This window comes from Biomphalaria glabrata, chromosome 5, assembly GCF_947242115.1.
Source record: "Biomphalaria glabrata chromosome 5, xgBioGlab47.1, whole genome shotgun sequence".
Lineage (NCBI taxonomy): Eukaryota > Metazoa > Mollusca > Gastropoda > Planorbidae > Biomphalaria > Biomphalaria glabrata.
In genome coordinates this window covers 24,506,023-24,528,765 of record NC_074715.1, presented here as the reverse complement: position 1 = coordinate 24,528,765, position 22,743 = coordinate 24,506,023, and the positions used below count along the sequence as shown (strand labels likewise).

General features: G+C 34.1%; 1 protein-coding gene across 5 annotated transcripts in view; it reads left to right on the top strand.

Moving 5' to 3' along the window:
• LOC106050254 (uncharacterized) overlaps positions 1-22,743 on the top strand; it is a 75,972-nt gene that overhangs the window by 44,762 nt on the left and 8,467 nt on the right. Inside the window, exons 14-28 of one of the 5 annotated variants that reach the window (XM_056029699.1) lie at positions 66-863; positions 1,500-2,297; positions 2,934-3,731; positions 4,368-4,518; positions 5,953-6,599; positions 7,236-8,033; positions 8,670-9,467; positions 10,104-10,901; positions 11,538-12,335; positions 12,972-13,769; positions 14,409-15,206; positions 15,844-16,641; positions 17,278-18,075; positions 18,712-19,509; positions 21,686-22,477. In XM_056029699.1, the coding sequence (XP_055885674.1) occupies positions 66-863; positions 1,500-2,297; positions 2,934-3,731; positions 4,368-4,518; positions 5,953-6,599; positions 7,236-8,033; positions 8,670-9,467; positions 10,104-10,901; positions 11,538-12,335; positions 12,972-13,769; positions 14,409-15,206; positions 15,844-16,641; positions 17,278-18,075; positions 18,712-19,509; positions 21,686-22,477 (11,166 nt within the window). Of the gene's footprint in view, positions 1-65; positions 864-1,499; positions 2,298-2,933; positions 3,732-4,367; positions 5,166-5,801; positions 6,600-7,235; positions 8,034-8,669; positions 9,468-10,103; positions 10,902-11,537; positions 12,336-12,971; positions 13,770-14,408; positions 15,207-15,843; positions 16,642-17,277; positions 18,076-18,711; positions 19,510-21,685; positions 22,478-22,743 lie in introns of all 5 variants that reach the window. The other 4 variants (XM_056029701.1, XM_056029698.1, XM_056029700.1 and 1 more) reach the window with 4 other exon arrangements.

Below are 22,743 nucleotides of genomic sequence, written 5' to 3'. Positions count from 1 at the left end.
ATTAAGAATATTTTTAAAATATGTTCCACATGCATTAATATATTTCTATTTCCACTTTTACATAGCTGCCCTGTGATCCAGACAGTATTCCACTTTATGATGAGAAAGGCCAAGCCTTATTTTACAAACCAGTCTATAAAGAGAATGGAAAAAGAATTTATGATGAGAGAGGCAGACCATTTGATTCTAATGATGGTTTTCTGGGATTAGGAAAACCTTTGTTTACTAGAGATGAAAGTCCTTTACTTGATAAAAAAGGCAGAAGGTTGTATTACAAAGATGGTCACAGAGTGATGGGCAAACCATTATATAACAGTTCTGGCAAAGCTATAGTTGACAAAAGCAGAAATCCATTGTATGGCAAACCAGTGTATGGTGTTCCACAAGAACATCCTTCTATTGATAAAGATGACAATATTTTATATTTGAGACCAACAAAAGGACAGCCAGTGAGTAAGAGAAATGGTCAACAGCTGTATGATATATTAGGCAAACCCCTCCAACACAAGAATGGAATACCATTTTTTGATAAACATGGAGATCATTTACATGGCCAGCCAGTATTTGACAAAGATAGAATTCCAATATACAATAATGACTGCAAGTGTGTTAGTGACAATGAGGGCCAACAGTTTTACTATTTTGATGGAGAGCCAGTCCTTAAATCTGGAAAACCTTTGTATCATAAAGCAGCATTTGACAAGAACAACAAAATATTATCAGACAAGAATGGTCACACTTTGTATGGCAAAGATGTTAAGCCCCTATACTGGGAGGATGTCTATGATAAGTATGGAAAACCATACTATGGAGAACTGTATGATGTAGATGGAAACTTGTGTCCCACTGATACTTGTTTAGAGGTGAGCTGTTGATACATTAATGCTATTTTGGTTAGAGATAGGGTTTACATTGTTTTAATGATGTTTATATTACATGCATCATTTAGATTTTAGTCCTTTATTTTATTCCAAGAACAAAGCTTATATCAACTCACTCTGTCTGTCAGGTAAAAAGTTTGTACATGTTATTTCTCCGACACCCAATCTCGGATCAAGCTGAAATTTCACAGAATTTATTCTTTTGCATAACCACACACGAAAAAACAAAACAAAGAACAAACAATTATTTAATTATTTAGATTGGTTTCTTGAACAAGGGAAAGAAATTGTACTTGACTGAAGTGGTGGTATAAGCTGAATTAATCCCCTTTATAGGTCTGAGGCTTAGTGTACACAAACTTGAAATAGAAACATCAGATACAATCTTCCATGTTCATATGCTCATCACTAGCAGAGGGGTTACTGTGTTGGTTAAGATGCCTATGAAGGCTTTAGCCAACGAGTTGGAATTCTGGCTGTTCTCTTTTTTTTTCTTCTAATAAATACATTTAAAAATGATTACCTATTAGAAATGTGTTAGTTGAGAGTAATAATTAAGAATATTTTTAAAATATGTTCCACATGCATTAATATATTTCTATTTCCACTTTTACATAGCTGCCCTGTGATCCAGACAGTATTCCACTTTATGATGAGAAAGGCCAAGCCTTATTTTACAAACCAGTCTATAAAGAGAATGGAAAAAGAATTTATGATGAGAGAGGCAGACCATTTGATTCTAATGATGGTTTTCTGGGATTAGGAAAACCTTTGTTTACTAGAGATGAAAGTCCTTTACTTGATAAAAAAGGCAGAAGGTTGTATTACAAAGATGGTCACAGAGTGATGGGCAAACCATTATATAACAGTTCTGGCAAAGCTATAGTTGACAAAAGCAGAAATCCATTGTATGGCAAACCAGTGTATGGTGTTCCACAAGAACATCCTTCTATTGATAAAGATGACAATATTTTATATTTGAGACCAACAAAAGGACAGCCAGTGAGTAAGAGAAATGGTCAACAGCTGTATGATATATTAGGCAAACCCCTCCAACACAAGAATGGAATACCATTTTTTGATAAACATGGAGATCATTTACATGGCCAGCCAGTATTTGACAAAGATAGAATTCCAATATACAATAATGACTGCAAGTGTGTTAGTGACAATGAGGGCCAACAGTTTTACTATTTTGATGGAGAGCCAGTCCTTAAATCTGGAAAACCTTTGTATCATAAAGCAGCATTTGACAAGAACAACAAAATATTATCAGACAAGAATGGTCACACTTTGTATGGCAAAGATGTTAAGCCCCTATACTGGGAGGATGTCTATGATAAGTATGGAAAACCATACTATGGAGAACTGTATGATGTAGATGGAAACTTGTGTCCCACTGATACTTGTTTAGAGGTGAGCTGTTGATACATTAATGCTATTTTGGTTAGAGATAGGGTTTACATTGTTTTAATGATGTTTATATTACATGCATCATTTAGATTTTAGTCCTTTATTTTATTCCAAGAACAAAGCTTATATCAACTCACTCTGTCTGTCAGGTAAAAAGTTTGTACATGTTATTTCTCCGACACCCAATCTCGGATCAAGCTGAAATTTCACAGAATTTATTCTTTTACATAACCACACACGAAAAAACAAAACAAAGAACAAACAATTATTTAATTATTTAGATTGGTTTCTTGAACAAGGGAAAGAAATTGTACTTGACTGAAGTGGTGGTATAAGCTGAATTAATCCCCTTTATAGGTCTGAGGCTTAGTGTACACAAACTTGAAATAGAAACATCAGATACAATCTTCCATGTTCATATGCTCATCACTAGCAGAGGGGTTACTGTGTTGGTTAAGATGCCTATGAAGGCTTTAGCCAACGAGTTGGAATTCTGGCTGTTCTCTTTTTTTTTCTTCTAATAAATACATTTAAAAATGATTACCTATTAGAAATGTGTTAGTTGAGAGTAATAATTAAGAATATTTTTAAAATATGTTCCACATGCATTAATATATTTCTATTTCCACTTTTACATAGCTGCCCTGTGATCCAGACAGTATTCCACTTTATGATGAGAAAGGCCAAGCCTTATTTTACAAACCAGTCTATAAAGAGAATGGAAAAAGAATTTATGATGAGAGAGGCAGACCATTTGATTCTAATGATGGTTTTCTGGGATTAGGAAAACCTTTGTTTACTAGAGATGAAAGTCCTTTACTTGATAAAAAAGGCAGAAGGTTGTATTACAAAGATGGTCACAGAGTGATGGGCAAACCATTATATAACAGTTCTGGCAAAGCTATAGTTGACAAAAGCAGAAATCCATTGTATGGCAAACCAGTGTATGGTGTTCCACAAGAACATCCTTCTATTGATAAAGATGACAATATTTTATATTTGAGACCAACAAAAGGACAGCCAGTGAGTAAGAGAAATGGTCAACAGCTGTATGATATATTAGGCAAACCCCTCCAACACAAGAATGGAATACCATTTTTTGATAAACATGGAGATCATTTACATGGCCAGCCAGTATTTGACAAAGATAGAATTCCAATATACAATAATGACTGCAAGTGTGTTAGTGACAATGAGGGCCAACAGTTTTACTATTTTGATGGAGAGCCAGTCCTTAAATCTGGAAAACCTTTGTATCATAAAGCAGCATTTGACAAGAACAACAAAATATTATCAGACAAGAATGGTCACACTTTGTATGGCAAAGATGTTAAGCCCCTATACTGGGAGGATGTCTATGATAAGTATGGAAAACCATACTATGGAGAACTGTATGATGTAGATGGAAACTTGTGTCCCACTGATACTTGTTTAGAGGTGAGCTGTTGATACATTAATGCTATTTTGGTTAGAGATAGGGTTTACATTGTTTTAATGATGTTTATATTACATGCATCATTTAGATTTTAGTCCTTTATTTTATTCCAAGAACAAAGCTTATATCAACTCACTCTGTCTGTCAGGTAAAAAGTTTGTACATGTTATTTCTCCGACACCCAATCTCGGATCAAGCTGAAATTTCACAGAATTTATTCTTTTACATAACCACACACGAAAAAACAAAACAAAGAACAAACAATTATTTAATTATTTAGATTGGTTTCTTGAACAAGGGAAAGAAATTGTACTTGACTGAAGTGGTGGTATAAGCTGAATTAATCCCCTTTATAGGTCTGAGGCTTAGTGTACACAAACTTGAAATAGAAACATCAGATACAATCTTCCATGTTCATATGCTCATCACTAGCAGAGGGGTTACTGTGTTGGTTAAGATGCCTATGAAGGCTTTAGCCAACGAGTTGGAATTCTGGCTGTTCTCTTTTTTTTTCTTCTAATAAATACATTTAAAAATGATTACCTATTAGAAATGTGTTAGTTGAGAGTAATAATTAAGAATATTTTTAAAATATGTTCCACATGCATTAATATATTTCTATTTCCACTTTTACATAGCTGCCCTGTGATCCAGACAGTATTCCACTTTATGATGAGAAAGGCCAAGCCTTATTTTACAAACCAGTCTATAAAGAGAATGGAAAAAGAATTTATGATGAGAGAGGCAGACCATTTGATTCTAATGATGGTTTTCTGGGATTAGGAAAACCTTTGTTTACTAGAGATGAAAGTCCTTTACTTGATAAAAAAGGCAGAAGGTTGTATTACAAAGATGGTCACAGAGTGATGGGCAAACCATTATATAACAGTTCTGGCAAAGCTATAGTTGACAAAAGCAGAAATCCATTGTATGGCAAACCAGTGTATGGTGTTCCACAAGAACATCCTTCTATTGATAAAGATGACAATATTTTATATTTGAGACCAACAAAAGGACAGCCAGTGAGTAAGAGAAATGGTCAACAGCTGTATGATATATTAGGCAAACCCCTCCAACACAAGAATGGAATACCATTTTTTGATAAACATGGAGATCATTTACATGGCCAGCCAGTATTTGACAAAGATAGAATTCCAATATACAATAATGACTGCAAGTGTGTTAGTGACAATGAGGGCCAACAGTTTTACTATTTTGATGGAGAGCCAGTCCTTAAATCTGGAAAACCTTTGTATCATAAAGCAGCATTTGACAAGAACAACAAAATATTATCAGACAAGAATGGTCACACTTTGTATGGCAAAGATGTTAAGCCCCTATACTGGGAGGATGTCTATGATAAGTATGGAAAACCATACTATGGAGAACTGTATGATGTAGATGGAAACTTGTGTCCCACTGATACTTGTTTAGAGGTGAGCTGTTGATACATTAATGCTATTTTGGTTAGAGATAGGGTTTACATTGTTTTAATGATGTTTATATTACATGCATCATTTAGATTTTAGTCCTTTATTTTATTCCAAGAACAAAGCTTATATCAACTCACTCTGTCTGTCGGGTAAAAAGTTTGTACATGTTATTTCTCCGACACCCAATCTCGGATCAAGCTGAAATTTCACAGAATTTATTCTTTTACATAACCACACACGAAAAAACAAAACAAAGAACAAACAATTATTTAATTATTTAGATTGGTTTCTTGAACAAGGGAAAGAAATTGTACTTGACTGAAGTGGTGGTATAAGCTGAATTAATCCCCTTTATAGGTCTGAGGCTTAGTGTACACAAACTTGAAATAGAAACATCAGATACAATCTTCCATGTTCATATGCTCATCACTAGCAGAGGGGTTACTGTGTTGGTTAAGATGCCTATGAAGGCTTTAGCCAACGAGTTGGAATTCTGGCTGTTCTCTTTTTTTTTCTTCTAATAAATACATTTAAAAATGATTACCTATTAGAAATGTGTTAGTTGAGAGTAATAATTAAGAATATTTTTAAAATATGTTCCACATGCATTAATATATTTCTATTTCCACTTTTACATAGCTGCCCTGTGATCCAGACAGTATTCCACTTTATGATGAGAAAGGCCAAGCCTTATTTTACAAACCAGTCTATAAAGAGAATGGAAAAAGAATTTATGATGAGAGAGGCAGACCATTTGATTCTATTGATGGTTTTCTGGGATTAGGAAAACCTTTGTTTACTAGAGATGAAAGTCCTTTACTTGATAAAAAAGGCAGGAGGTTGTATTACAAAGATGGTCACAGAGTGATGGGCAAACCATTATATAACAGTTCTGGCAAAGCTATAGTTGACAAAAGCAGAAATCCATTGTATGGCAAACCAGTGTATGGTGTTCCACAAGAACATCCTTCTATTGATAAAGATGACAATATTTTATATTTGAGACCAACAAAAGGACAGCCAGTGAGTAAGAGAAATGGTCAACAGCTGTATGATATATTAGGCAAACCCCTCCAACACAAGAATGGAATACCATTTTTTGATAAACATGGAGATCATTTACATGGCCAGCCAGTATTTGACAAAGATAGAATTCCAATATACAATAATGACTGCAAGTGTGTTAGTGACAATGAGGGCCAACAGTTTTACTATTTTGATGGAGAGCCAGTCCTTAAATCTGGAAAACCTTTGTATCATAAAGCAGCATTTGACAAGAACAACAAAATATTATCAGACAAGAATGGTCACACTTTGTATGGCAAAGATGTTAAGCCCCTATACTGGGAGGATGTCTATGATAAGTATGGAAAACCATACTATGGAGAACTGTATGATGTAGATGGAAACTTGTGTCCCACTGATACTTGTTTAGAGGTGAGCTGTTGATACATTAATGCTATTTTGGTTAGAGATAGGGTTTACATTGTTTTAATGATGTTTATATTACATGCATCATTTAGATTTTAGTCCTTTATTTTATTCCAAGAACAAAGCTTATATCAACTCACTCTGTCTGTCGGGTAAAAAGTTTGTACATGTTATTTCTCCGACACCCAATCTCGGATCAAGCTGAAATTTCACAGAATTTATTCTTTTACATAACCACACACGAAAAAACAAAACAAAGAACAAACAATTATTTAATTATTTAGATTGGTTTCTTGAACAAGGGAAAGAAATTGTACTTGACTGAAGTGGTGGTATAAGCTGAATTAATCCCCTTTATAGGTCTGAGGCTTAGTGTACACAAACTTGAAATAGAAACATCAGATACAATCTTCCATGTTCATATGCTCATCAATAGCAGAGGGGTTACTGTGTTGGTTAAGATGCCTATGAAGGCTTTAGCCAACGAGTTGGAATTCTGGCTGTTCTCTTTTTTTTTCTTCTAATAAATACATTTAAAAATGATTACCTATTAGAAATGTGTTAGTTGAGAGTAATAATTAAGAATATTTTTAAAATATGTTCCACATGCATTAATATATTTCTATTTCCACTTTTACATAGCTGCCCTGTGATCCAGACAGTATTCCACTTTATGATGAGAAAGGCCAAGCCTTATTTTACAAACCAGTCTATAAAGAGAATGGAAAAAGAATTTATGATGAGAGAGGCAGACCATTTGATTCTAATGATGGTTTTCTGGGATTAGGAAAACCTTTGTTTACTAGAGATGAAAGTCCTTTACTTGATAAAAAAGGCAGAAGGTTGTATTACAAAGATGGTCACAGAGTGATGGGCAAACCATTATATAACAGTTCTGGCAAAGCTATAGTTGACAAAAGCAGAAATCCATTGTATGGCAAACCAGTGTATGGTGTTCCACAAGAACATCCTTCTATTGATAAAGATGACAATATTTTATATTTGAGACCAACAAAAGGACAGCCAGTGAGTAAGAGAAATGGTCAACAGCTGTATGATATATTAGGCAAACCCCTCCAACACAAGAATGGAATACCATTTTTTGATAAACATGGAGATCATTTACATGGCCAGCCAGTATTTGACAAAGATAGAATTCCAATATACAATAATGACTGCAAGTGTGTTAGTGACAATGAGGGCCAACAGTTTTACTATTTTGATGGAGAGCCAGTCCTTAAATCTGGAAAACCTTTGTATCATAAAGCAGCATTTGACAAGAACAACAAAATATTATCAGACAAGAATGGTCACACTTTGTATGGCAAAGATGTTAAGCCCCTATACTGGGAGGATGTCTATGATAAGTATGGAAAACCATACTATGGAGAACTGTATGATGTAGATGGAAACTTGTGTCCCACTGATACTTGTTTAGAGGTGAGCTGTTGATACATTAATGCTATTTTGGTTAGAGATAGGGTTTACATTGTTTTAATGATGTTTATATTACATGCATCATTTAGATTTTAGTCCTTTATTTTATTCCAAGAACAAAGCTTATATCAACTCACTCTGTCTGTCGGGTAAAAAGTTTGTACATGTTATTTCTCCGACACCCAATCTCGGATCAAGCTGAAATTTCACAGAATTTATTCTTTTACATAACCACACACGAAAAAACAAAACAAAGAACAAACAATTATTTAATTATTTAGATTGGTTTCTTGAACAAGGGAAAGAAATTGTACTTGACTGAAGTGGTGGTATAAGCTGAATTAATCCCCTTTATAGGTCTGAGGCTTAGTGTACACAAACTTGAAATAGAAACATCAGATACAATCTTCCATGTTCATATGCTCATCACTAGCAGAGGGGTTACTGTGTTGGTTAAGATGCCTATGAAGGCTTTAGCCAACGAGTTGGAATTCTGGCTGTTCTCTTTTTTTTTCTTCTAATAAATACATTTAAAAATGATTACCTATTAGAAATGTGTTAGTTGAGAGTAATAATTAAGAATATTTTTAAAATATGTTCCACATGCATTAATATATTTCTATTTCCACTTTTACATAGCTGCCCTGTGATCCAGACAGTATTCCACTTTATGATGAGAAAGGCCAAGCCTTATTTTACAAACCAGTCTATAAAGAGAATGGAAAAAGAATTTATGATGAGAGAGGCAGACCATTTGATTCTATTGATGGTTTTCTGGGATTAGGAAAACCTTTGTTTACTAGAGATGAAAGTCCTTTACTTGATAAAAAAGGCAGGAGGTTGTATTACAAAGATGGTCACAGAGTGATGGGCAAACCATTATATAACAGTTCTGGCAAAGCTATAGTTGACAAAAGCAGAAATCCATTGTATGGCAAACCAGTGTATGGTGTTCCACAAGAACATCCTTCTATTGATAAAGATGACAATATTTTATATTTGAGACCAACAAAAGGACAGCCAGTGAGTAAGAGAAATGGTCAACAGCTGTATGATATATTAGGCAAACCCCTCCAACACAAGAATGGAATACCATTTTTTGATAAACATGGAGATCATTTACATGGCCAGCCAGTATTTGACAAAGATAGAATTCCAATATACAATAATGACTGCAAGTGTGTTAGTGACAATGAGGGCCAACAGTTTTACTATTTTGATGGAGAGCCAGTCCTTAAATCTGGAAAACCTTTGTATCATAAAGCAGCATTTGACAAGAACAACAAAATATTATCAGACAAGAATGGTCACACTTTGTATGGCAAAGATGTTAAGCCCCTATACTGGGAGGATGTCTATGATAAGTATGGAAAACCATACTATGGAGAACTGTATGATGTAGATGGAAACTTGTGTCCCACTGATACTTGTTTAGAGGTGAGCTGTTGATACATTAATGCTATTTTGGTTAGAGATAGGGTTTACATTGTTTTAATGATGTTTATATTACATGCATCATTTAGATTTTAGTCCTTTATTTTATTCCAAGAACAAAGCTTATATCAACTCACTCTGTCTGTCGGGTAAAAAGTTTGTACATGTTATTTCTCCGACACCCAATCTCGGATCAAGCTGAAATTTCACAGAATTTATTCTTTTACATAACCACACACGAAAAAACAAAACAAAGAACAAACAATTATTTAATTATTTAGATTGGTTTCTTGAACAAGGGAAAGAAATTGTACTTGACTGAAGTGGTGGTATAAGCTGAATTAATCCCCTTTATAGGTCTGAGGCTTAGTGTACACAAACTTGAAATAGAAACATCAGATACAATCTTCCATGTTCATATGCTCATCAATAGCAGAGGGGTTACTGTGTTGGTTAAGATGCCTATAAAGGCTTTAGCCAACGAGTTGGAATTCTGGCTGTTCTCTTTTTTTTTCTTCTAATAAATACATTTAAAAATGATTACCTATTAGAAATGTGTTAGTTGAGAGTAATAATTAAGAATATTTTTAAAATATGTTCCACATGCATTAATATATTTCTATTTCCACTTTTACATAGCTGCCCTGTGATCCAGACAGTATTCCACTTTATGATGAGAAAGGCCAAGCCTTATTTTACAAACCAGTCTATAAAGAGAATGGAAAAAGAATTTATGATGAGAGAGGCAGACCATTTGATTCTAATGATGGTTTTCTGGGATTAGGAAAACCTTTGTTTACTAGAGATGAAAGTCCTTTACTTGATAAAAAAGGCAGAAGGTTGTATTACAAAGATGGTCACAGAGTGATGGGCAAACCATTATATAACAGTTCTGGCAAAGCTATAGTTGACAAAAGCAGAAATCCATTGTATGGCAAACCAGTGTATGGTGTTCCACAAGAACATCCTTCTATTGATAAAGATGACAATATTTTATATTTGAGACCAACAAAAGGACAGCCAGTGAGTAAGAGAAATGGTCAACAGCTGTATGATATATTAGGCAAACCCCTCCAACACAAGAATGGAATACCATTTTTTGATAAACATGGAGATCATTTACATGGCCAGCCAGTATTTGACAAAGATAGAATTCCAATATACAATAATGACTGCAAGTGTGTTAGTGACAATGAGGGCCAACAGTTTTACTATTTTGATGGAGAGCCAGTCCTTAAATCTGGAAAACCTTTGTATCATAAAGCAGCATTTGACAAGAACAACAAAATATTATCAGACAAGAATGGTCACACTTTGTATGGCAAAGATGTTAAGCCCCTATACTGGGAGGATGTCTATGATAAGTATGGAAAACCATACTATGGAGAACTGTATGATGTAGATGGAAACTTGTGTCCCACTGATACTTGTTTAGAGGTGAGCTGTTGATACATTAATGCTATTTTGGTTAGAGATAGGGTTTACATTGTTTTAATGATGTTTATATTACATGCATCATTTAGATTTTAGTCCTTTATTTTATTCCAAGAACAAAGCTTATATCAACTCACTCTGTCTGTCGGGTAAAAAGTTTGTACATGTTATTTCTCCGACACCCAATCTCGGATCAAGCTGAAATTTCACAGAATTTATTCTTTTACATAACCACACACGAAAAAACAAAACAAAGAACAAACAATTATTTAATTATTTAGATTGGTTTCTTGAACAAGGGAAAGAAATTGTACTTGACTGAAGTGGTGGTATAAGCTGAATTAATCCCCTTTATAGGTCTGAGGCTTAGTGTACACAAACTTGAAATAGAAACATCAGATACAATCTTCCATGTTCATATGCTCATCAATAGCAGAGGGGTTACTGTGTTGGTTAAGATGCCTATAAAGGCTTTAGCCAACGAGTTGGAATTCTGGCTGTTCTCTTTTTTTTTCTTCTAATAAATACATTTAAAAATGATTACCTATTAGAAATGTGTTAGTTGAGAGTAATAATTAAGAATATTTTTAAAATATGTTCCACATGCATTAATATATTTCTATTTCCACTTTTACATAGCTGCCCTGTGATCCAGACAGTATTCCACTTTATGATGAGAAAGGCCAAGCCTTATTTTACAAACCAGTCTATAAAGAGAATGGAAAAAGAATTTATGATGAGAGAGGCAGACCATTTGATTCTAATGATGGTTTTCTGGGATTAGGAAAACCTTTGTTTACTAGAGATGAAAGTCCTTTACTTGATAAAAAAGGCAGAAGGTTGTATTACAAAGATGGTCACAGAGTGATGGGCAAACCATTATATAACAGTTCTGGCAAAGCTATAGTTGACAAAAGCAGAAATCCATTGTATGGCAAACCAGTGTATGGTGTTCCACAAGAACATCCTTCTATTGATAAAGATGACAATATTTTATATTTGAGACCAACAAAAGGACAGCCAGTGAGTAAGAGAAATGGTCAACAGCTGTATGATATATTAGGCAAACCCCTCCAACACAAGAATGGAATACCATTTTTTGATAAACATGGAGATCATTTACATGGCCAGCCAGTATTTGACAAAGATAGAATTCCAATATACAATAATGACTGCAAGTGTGTTAGTGACAATGAGGGCCAACAGTTTTACTATTTTGATGGAGAGCCAGTCCTTAAATCTGGAAAACCTTTGTATCATAAAGCAGCATTTGACAAGAACAACAAAATATTATCAGACAAGAATGGTCACACTTTGTATGGCAAAGATGTTAAGCCCCTATACTGGGAGGATGTCTATGATAAGTATGGAAAACCATACTATGGAGAACTGTATGATGTAGATGGAAACTTGTGTCCCACTGATACTTGTTTAGAGGTGAGCTGTTGATACATTAATGCTATTTTGGTTAGAGATAGGGTTTACATTGTTTTAATGATGTTTATATTACATGCATCATTTAGATTTTAGTCCTTTATTTTATTCCAAGAACAAAGCTTATATCAACTCACTCTGTCTGTCGGGTAAAAAGTTTGTACATGTTATTTCTCCGACACCCAATCTCGGATCAAGCTGAAATTTCACAGAATTTATTCTTTTACATAACCACACACGAAAAAACAAAACAAAGAACAAACAATTATTTAATTATTTAGATTGGTTTCTTGAACAAGGGAAAGAAATTGTACTTGACTGAAGTGGTGGTATAAGCTGAATTAATCCCCTTTATAGGTCTGAGGCTTAGTGTACACAAACTTGAAATAGAAACATCAGATACAATCTTCCATGTTCATATGCTCATCACTAGCAGAGGGGTTACTGTGTTGGTTAAGATGCCTATGAAGGCTTTAGCCAACGAGTTGGAATTCTGGCTGTTCTCTTTTTTTTTCTTCTAATAAATACATTTAAAAATGATTACCTATTAGAAATGTGTTAGTTGAGAGTAATAATTAAGAATATTTTTAAAATATGTTCCACATGCATTAATATATTTCTATTTCCACTTTTACATAGCTGCCCTGTGATCCAGACAGTATTCCACTTTATGATGAGAAAGGCCAAGCCTTATTTTACAAACCAGTCTATAAAGAGAATGGAAAAAGAATTTATGATGAGAGAGGCAGACCATTTGATTCTATTGATGGTTTTCTGGGATTAGGAAAACCTTTGTTTACTAGAGATGAAAGTCCTTTACTTGATAAAAAAGGCAGGAGGTTGTATTACAAAGATGGTCACAGAGTGATGGGCAAACCATTATATAACAGTTCTGGCAAAGCTATAGTTGACAAAAGCAGAAATCCATTGTATGGCAAACCAGTGTATGGTGTTCCACAAGAACATCCTTCTATTAATAAAGATGACAATATTTTATATTTGAGACCAACAAAAGGACAGCCAGTGAGTAAGAGAAATGGTCAACAGCTGTATGATATATTAGGCAAACCCCTCCAACACAAGAATGGAATACCATTTTTTGATAAACATGGAGATCATTTACATGGCCAGCCAGTATTTGACAAAGATAGAATTCCAATATACAATAATGACTGCAAGTGTGTTAGTGACAATGAGGGCCAACAGTTTTACTATTTTGATGGAGAGCCAGTCCTTAAATCTGGAAAACCTTTGTATCATAAAGCAGCATTTGACAAGAACAACAAAATATTATCAGACAAGAATGGTCACACTTTGTATGGCAAAGATGTTAAGCCCCTATACTGGGAGGATGTCTATGATAAGTATGGAAAACCATACTATGGAGAACTGTATGATGTAGATGGAAACTTGTGTCCCACTGATACTTGTTTAGAGGTGAGCTGTTGATACATTAATGCTATTTTGGTTAGAGATAGGGTTTACATTGTTTTAATGATGTTTAATATTACATGCATCATTTAGATTTTAGTCCTTTATTTTATTCCAAGAACAAAGCTTATATCAACTCACTCTGTCTGTCGGGTAAAAAGTTTGTACATGTTATTTCTCCGACACCCAATCTCGGATCAAGCTGAAATTTCACAGAATTTATTCTTTTACATAACCACACACGAAAAAACAAAACAAAGAACAAACAATTATTTAATTATTTAGATTGGTTTCTTGAACAAGGGAAAGAAATTGTACTTGACTGAAGTGGTGGTATAAGCTGAATTAATCCCCTTTATAGGTCTGAGGCTTAGTGTACACAAACTTGAAATAGAAACATCAGATACAATCTTCCATGTTCATATGCTCATCACTAGCAGAGGGGTTACTGTGTTGGTTAAGATGCCTATGAAGGCTTTAGCCAACGAGTTGGAATTCTGGCTGTTCTCTTTTTTTTTCTTCTAATAAATACATTTAAAAATGATTACCTATTAGAAATGTGTTAGTTGAGAGTAATAATTAAGAATATTTTTAAAATATGTTCCACATGCATTAATATATATTTCTATTTCCACTTTTACATAGCTGCCCTGTGATCCAGACAGTATTCCACTTTATGATGAGAAAGGCCAAGCCTTATTTTACAAACCAGTCTATAAAGAGAATGGAAAAAGAATTTATGATGAGAGAGGCAGACCATTTGATTCTATTGATGGTTTTCTGGGATTAGGAAAACCTTTGTTTACTAGAGATGAAAGTCCTTTACTTGATAAAAAAGGCAGGAGGTTGTATTACAAAGATGGTCACAGAGTGATGGGCAAACCATTATATAACAGTTCTGGCAAAGCTATAGTTGACAAAAGCAGAAATCCATTGTATGGCAAACCAGTGTATGGTGTTCCACAAGAACATCCTTCTATTAATAAAGATGACAATATTTTATATTTGAGACCAACAAAAGGACAGCCAGTGAGTAAGAGAAATGGTCAACAGCTGTATGATATATTAGGCAAACCCCTCCAACACAAGAATGGAATACCATTTTTTGATAAACATGGAGATCATTTACATGGCCAGCCAGTATTTGACAAAGATAGAATTCCAATATACAATAATGACTGCAAGTGTGTTAGTGACAATGAGGGCCAACAGTTTTACTATTTTGATGGAGAGCCAGTCCTTAAATCTGGAAAACCTTTGTATCATAAAGCAGCATTTGACAAGAACAACAAAATATTATCAGACAAGAATGGTCACACTTTGTATGGCAAAGATGTTAAGCCCCTATACTGGGAGGATGTCTATGATAAGTATGGAAAACCATACTATGGAGAACTGTATGATGTAGATGGAAACTTGTGTCCCACTGATACTTGTTTAGAGGTGAGCTGTTGATACATTAATGCTATTTTGGTTAGAGATAGGGTTTACATTGTTTTAATGATGTTTATATTACATGCATCATTTAGATTTTAGTCCTTTATTTTATTCCAAGAACAAAGCTTATATCAACTCACTCTGTCTGTCAGGTAAAAAGTTTGTACATGTTATTTCTCCGACACCCAATCTCGGATCAAGCTGAAATTTCACAGAATTTATTCTTTTGCATAACCACACACGAAAAAACAAAACAAAGAACAAACAATTATTTAATTATTTAGATTGGTTTCTTGAACAAGGGAAAGAAATTGTACTTGACTGAAGTGGTGGTATAAGCTGAATTAATCCCCTTTATAGGTCTGAGGCTTAGTGTACACAAACTTGAAATAGAAACATCAGATACAATCTTCCATGTTCATATGCTCATCACTAGCAGAGGGGTTACTGTGTTGGTTAAGATGCCTATGAAGGCTTTAGCCAACGAGTTGGAATTCTGGCTGTTCTCTTTTTTTTTTCTTCTAATAAATACATTTAAAAATGATTACCTATTAGAAATGTGTTAGTTGAGAGTAATAATTAAGAATATTTTTAAAATATGTTCCACATGCATTAATATATTTCTATTTCCACTTTTACATAGCTGCCCTGTGATCCAGACAGTATTCCACTTTATGATGAGAAAGGCCAAGCCTTATTTTACAAACCAGTCTATAAAGAGAATGGAAAAAGAATTTATGATGAGAGAGGCAGACCATTTGATTCTAATGATGGTTTTCTGGGATTAGGAAAACCTTTGTTTACTAGAGATGAAAGTCCTTTACTTGATAAAAAAGGCAGAAGGTTGTATTACAAAGATGGTCACAGAGTGATGGGCAAACCATTATATAACAGTTCTGGCAAAGCTATAGTTGACAAAAGCAGAAATCCATTGTATGGCAAACCAGTGTATGGTGTTCCACAAGAACATCCTTCTATTGATAAAGATGACAATATTTTATATTTGAGACCAACAAAAGGACAGCCAGTGAGTAAGAGAAATGGTCAACAGCTGTATGATATATTAGGCAAACCCCTCCAACACAAGAATGGAATACCATTTTTTGATAAACATGGAGATCATTTACATGGCCAGCCAGTATTTGACAAAGATAGAATTCCAATATACAATAATGACTGCAAGTGTGTTAGTGACAATGAGGGCCAACAGTTTTACTATTTTGATGGAGAGCCAGTCCTTAAATCTGGAAAACCTTTGTATCATAAAGCAGCATTTGACAAGAACAACAAAATATTATCAGACAAGAATGGTCACACTTTGTATGGCAAAGATGTTAAGCCCCTATACTGGGAGGATGTCTATGATAAGTATGGAAAACCATACTATGGAGAACTGTATGATGTAGATGGAAACTTGTGTCCCACTGATACTTGTTTAGAGGTGAGCTGTTGATACATTAATGCTATTTTGGTTAGAGATAGGGTTTACATTGTTTTAATGATGTTTATATTACATGCATCATTTAGATTTTAGTCCTTTATTTTATTCCAAGAACAAAGCTTATATCAACTCACTCTGTCTGTCAGGTAAAAAGTTTGTACATGTTATTTCTCCGACACCCAATCTCGGATCAAGCTGAAATTTCACAGAATTTATTCTTTTACATAACCACACACGAAAAAACAAAACAAAGAACAAACAATTATTTAATTATTTAGATTGGTTTCTTGAACAAGGGAAAGAAATTGTACTTGACTGAAGTGGTGGTATAAGCTGAATTAATCCCCTTTATAGGTCTGAGGCTTAGTGTACACAAACTTGAAATAGAAACATCAGATACAATCTTCCATGTTCATATGCTCATCACTAGCAGAGGGGTTACTGTGTTGGTTAAGATGCCTATGAAGGCTTTAGCCAACGAGTTGGAATTCTGGCTGTTCTCTTTTTTTTTCTTCTAATAAATACATTTAAAAATGATTACCTATTAGAAATGTGTTAGTTGAGAGTAATAATTAAGAATATTTTTAAAATATGTTCCACATGCATTAATATATTTCTATTTCCACTTTTACATAGCTGCCCTGTGATCCAGACAGTATTCCACTTTATGATGAGAAAGGCCAAGCCTTATTTTACAAACCAGTCTATAAAGAGAATGGAAAAAGAATTTATGATGAGAGAGGCAGACCATTTGATTCTATTGATGGTTTTCTGGGATTAGGAAAACCTTTGTTTACTAGAGATGAAAGTCCTTTACTTGATAAAAAAGGCAGGAGGTTGTATTACAAAGATGGTCACAGAGTGATGGGCAAACCATTATATAACAGTTCTGGCAAAGCTATAGTTGACAAAAGCAGAAATCCATTGTATGGCAAACCAGTGTATGGTGTTCCACAAGAACATCCTTCTATTGATAAAGATGACAATATTTTATATTTGAGACCAACAAAAGGACAGCCAGTGAGTAAGAGAAATGGTCAACAGCTGTATGATATATTAGGCAAACCCCTCCAACACAAGAATGGAATACCATTTTTTGATAAACATGGAGATCATTTACATGGCCAGCCAGTATTTGACAAAGATAGAATTCCAATATACAATAATGACTGCAAGTGTGTTAGTGACAATGAGGGCCAACAGTTTTACTATTTTGATGGAGAGCCAGTCCTTAAATCTGGAAAACCTTTGTATCATAAAGCAGCATTTGACAAGAACAACAAAATATTATCAGACAAGAATGGTCACACTTTGTATGGCAAAGATGTTAAGCCCCTATACTGGGAGGATGTCTATGATAAGTATGGAAAACCATACTATGGAGAACTGTATGATGTAGATGGAAACTTGTGTCCCACTGATACTTGTTTAGAGGTGAGCTGTTGATACATTAATGCTATTTTGGTTAGAGATAGGGTTTACATTGTTTTAATGATGTTTATATTACATGCATCATTTAGATTTTAGTCCTTTATTTTATTCCAAGAACAAAGCTTATATCAACTCACTCTGTCTGTCAGGTAAAAAGTTTGTACATGTTATTTCTCCGACACCCAATCTCGGATCAAGCTGAAATTTCACAGAATTTATTCTTTTACATAACCACACACGAAAAAACAAAACAAAGAACAAACAATTATTTAATTATTTAGATTGGTTTCTTGAACAAGGGAAAGAAATTGTACTTGACTGAAGTGGTGGTATAAGCTGAATTAATCCCCTTTATAGGTCTGAGGCTTAGTGTACACAAACTTGAAATAGAAACATCAGATACAATCTTCCATGTTCATATGCTCATCACTAGCAGAGGGGTTACTGTGTTGGTTAAGATGCCTATGAAGGCTTTAGCCAACGAGTTGGAATTCTGGCTGTTCTCTTTTTTTTTCTTCTAATAAATACATTTAAAAATGATTACCTATTAGAAATGTGTTAGTTGAGAGTAATAATTAAGAATATTTTTAAAATATGTTCCACATGCATTAATATATTTCTATTTCCACTTTTACATAGCTGCCCTGTGATCCAGACAGTATTCCACTTTATGATGAGAAAGGCCAAGCCTTATTTTACAAACCAGTCTATAAAGAGAATGGAAAAAGAATTTATGATGAGAGAGGCAGACCATTTGATTCTATTGATGGTTTTCTGGGATTAGGAAAACCTTTGTTTACTAGAGATGAAAGTCCTTTACTTGATAAAAAAGGCAGGAGGTTGTATTACAAAGATGGTCACAGAGTGATGGGCAAACCATTATATAACAGTTCTGGCAAAGCTATAGTTGACAAAAGCAGAAATCCATTGTATGGCAAACCAGTGTATGGTGTTCCACAAGAACATCCTTCTATTGATAAAGATGACAATATTTTATATTTGAGACCAACAAAAGGACAGCCAGTGAGTAAGAGAAATGGTCAACAGCTGTATGATATATTAGGCAAACCCCTCCAACACAAGAATGGAATACCATTTTTTGATAAACATGGAGATCATTTACATGGCCAGCCAGTATTTGACAAAGATAGAATTCCAATATACAATAATGACTGCAAGTGTGTTAGTGACAATGAGGGCCAACAGTTTTACTATTTTGATGGAGAGCCAGTCCTTAAATCTGGAAAACCTTTGTATCATAAAGCAGCATTTGACAAGAACAACAAAATATTATCAGACAAGAATGGTCACACTTTGTATGGCAAAGATGTTAAGCCCCTATACTGGGAGGATGTCTATGATAAGTATGGAAAACCATACTATGGAGAACTGTATGATGTAGATGGAAACTTGTGTCCCACTGATACTTGTTTAGAGGTGAGCTGTTGATACATTATTGCTATTTTGGTTAGAGTCAATTTTTTTTAACAGCTATATCCTCTTCTCAGTTAATTTTCTTTCTATATAAGATATAATAAGATAATATAATATATAAGATATAATAAGATAATATAATATATAAGATATAATACTTTCTGAATATTATTTGCATTTACCCTTTTTTTTTCTTTTGTACTTTTATTTGCTGGGTTGTCTGGTGACGAAATCAACTATGTAGTTCAGTTAACAAATTTAATTATTCATCGGATAATAAAGTTGGTCACGTGGGGGGGGGGAGGGGGCTTGAGGTGAAATTCAGACTTTATGTTAGATATCTCCTCTCCCAACTGGTGCACAAAAAAGATTTAACTATAGTTCTATAAACATAGTGCTATAAGCATAGTGCTATAAGCATGTTATCTTATCTTATCTTATATAATACAGACGTTACTTCAAAAAAGAAGATGATTACGTCCTACGCGTCATGCATTTAGTCATGCATATTAACCAATGACTTAAATTCTGCCAAGTCACTGGTTTTCCTGGCTAGCTCAGGCAACCCATTCCATGCTCTAATAGCACTAGGGAAGAAGGAGTATTTGTACAAATTTGTCCTAGCATATGGGACGAGGAATGTGCCTTTATCTTTGTGTCTTTCAGAGTATTTTATTAAATTTTGTTTTTGTATTTGAAGATTATGGTTCAGTGTTTTATGTATGATTGCTACTTTACTTTTGAGCCTTCTGTCCTGAAGGCTTTCTAAATTTAGTGATTTTACTAAAGGTGTTACTCTAGTCAAATGTGAATATTGGTTTGTTATGAATCGCACTGCTCTATTTTGTGTCTGTTCTAGTTTCTTAATGTTTTCTTGAGTTGAGGGGTCCCAAACAGAGGATGCATATTCTATTATTGGCCTAACCAAGGTTAAATAACATTTTAGTTTTATGTTCTTATTTGATTTATAGAAATTTCTTTTAATAAATCCTAATGCTTTGTTTGATTTTTTTGTAGTTTCATCAATATGTGGATTCCATGACAGTTTTTCATTTATTATAACACCTAGGTATTTTGCGTTTTTAGTCTGTGTTACTGGTTTGCCATGAATAAGATAAGTGGAATTAATTTGTTTTAGTTTTTTTGTTACTCTTAACAACTGACATTTTTCTGGGTGGAAAGACATGCTCCAATTTGATTCCCATTTCTGTAATTCATCTAATTCTCTTTGTAAAATATCTGTGTCTTGTGTTGTTTTTATTGTTCTATATATTATGCAATCGTCTGCGAATAATCTGACTTTTGTTCCTGAAGTAATGCAATTTGGTAAATCATTTATGTAAATTAAAAATAGTAGTGGACCCAAGACTGTTCCTTGAGGTACACCTGAGTTTACTGTTATCGGTGTTGATTTAGAGCCATTTATTATTACAGTTTGTTCTCTCCCTATCAGAAAGTCTTTAATCCACTGATGCAGTGGACCATTAATGCCGAAATATTTTAATTTTTTAAGCAAACTATGGTGGTGAACTTTGTCAAAAGCCATAGAAAAATCTAGTAAGATAGCATTTATTTGTTCACTATTATCTAAACCTTTTGAAAAATCATCAATTAGTCCTATTAGTTGTGTTTCACATGATCTATATTTCCTAAAGCCATGTTGGTATGGTGTGAGGACATTATGTTTGTCTAAGTGGTTTATGATGTTGCTACATATTATGTGTTCTAGGATTTTACATGTGATGCTGGTAAGTGATACTGGTCTGTAGTTTCCTGGGTCAGATTTTTCTCCTTTTTTAAATAGGGGGGTGACAGTCCTTTGGTACTCTGCCCTGGTTAAGCGAAGCCTGAAAGAGTATTTTGAACACTGGGGCTAGCTCATTACTTAGTTCTTTGAGTAATCTAGCTGGAATACCATCAGGTCCAGAAGCTTTATTTGGTTTGGTGTTGGCTAATAGTTTTTGATAAGCATGAAAGATGTGCCCTTTAATAGCAATTTTAAAGATAATATTAAGACCATAAAATAAAGGCATGTTATCATAGTTTCTTTACTTTTTTAAATGGAAATAAATGTGTGGAGCATAGAAATCTATATGTAAATTTTTTACTTGTTTCTTAGAAAATTTTTTGATAATCTGAAATATGTTATGTTTATATCTTTGAAATTACTTTTTAATAGATTATGGATCCAGATAGCATCCCATTGTTTGATGAGCATGGCACGGCTTTATTTGATCAACCAATGTTCAATGAGGACAAAAAAAGAATTTATGATGAATATGGCAGACCATGTAACCCAACAGACTCTAGACATGCCACTGGAAAGCTCCTAGTTCAAAAAGATGGAACACCTCTATTAGATGGCAATAAAAAACCTTTGTTTTTTAAGGATGGCCACAGAGTAGTGGGAAAACCTTTATATGACAACAATGGTAACCTTATTTTTGACAAGAACTTAAGCCCTTTGTATGGTAAACCAGTGTATGGTGTGGTTGGGGTTGGCAAATTGAGTGAAAGGCTATTGGACTGCAGTAACAAGCCCATGTATTTGCGACCAGTTAATAAGCAACCAGTCTGTGACAAAAATGGTCTACAGCTTCGAGATAAAACAGGCGAGCTAATTGTACATAAGGATGGAATTCCATTTTTTGATAAAAATGGGGAGCATTTACATGGTCAGCCAGTATTTGACAAAGATGAGAATCCACTTTATAATTATGATGGGAGAGGTGCTTATGACATTGATGGGCACCTTTTTTATTATGTTGATGGACAACCAGTCATTGACAAGCATGGAAATCCCCTGTTTGACAAGCCAGCTTATGACAAAGATAAAAAACAATTGTTAGACAAAAGTGGGAAAACCTTGTATGGAAAAGACTTTAGACCACTCTACTGGGAAGATGTCTATGACAAGGATGGCAAACCATTCTCTGGAGAACTATTTTATCCAGTATGTACTTCCATAAAAGTAAGTATTATACAATAGTATATGTATTGTGTGTTTTTGTTATGTTGAAGTAATTTTCTTCACTTGTAGGGAGCTGATGCATAGGAATAATATGCAGTTCAAAAAGGAAACTTGAATAATGTATTTAAACAGACCTGATTTGAAGAAGAAATAGACCATCTATTGTAAGAATAAACTTAAATAAATAAATGCTACGTATCTTATTCCTAGTAAACCAGTCACACAGACTAAAAACTCAAAATATCTAGGTGTTTTAAATAATAAAT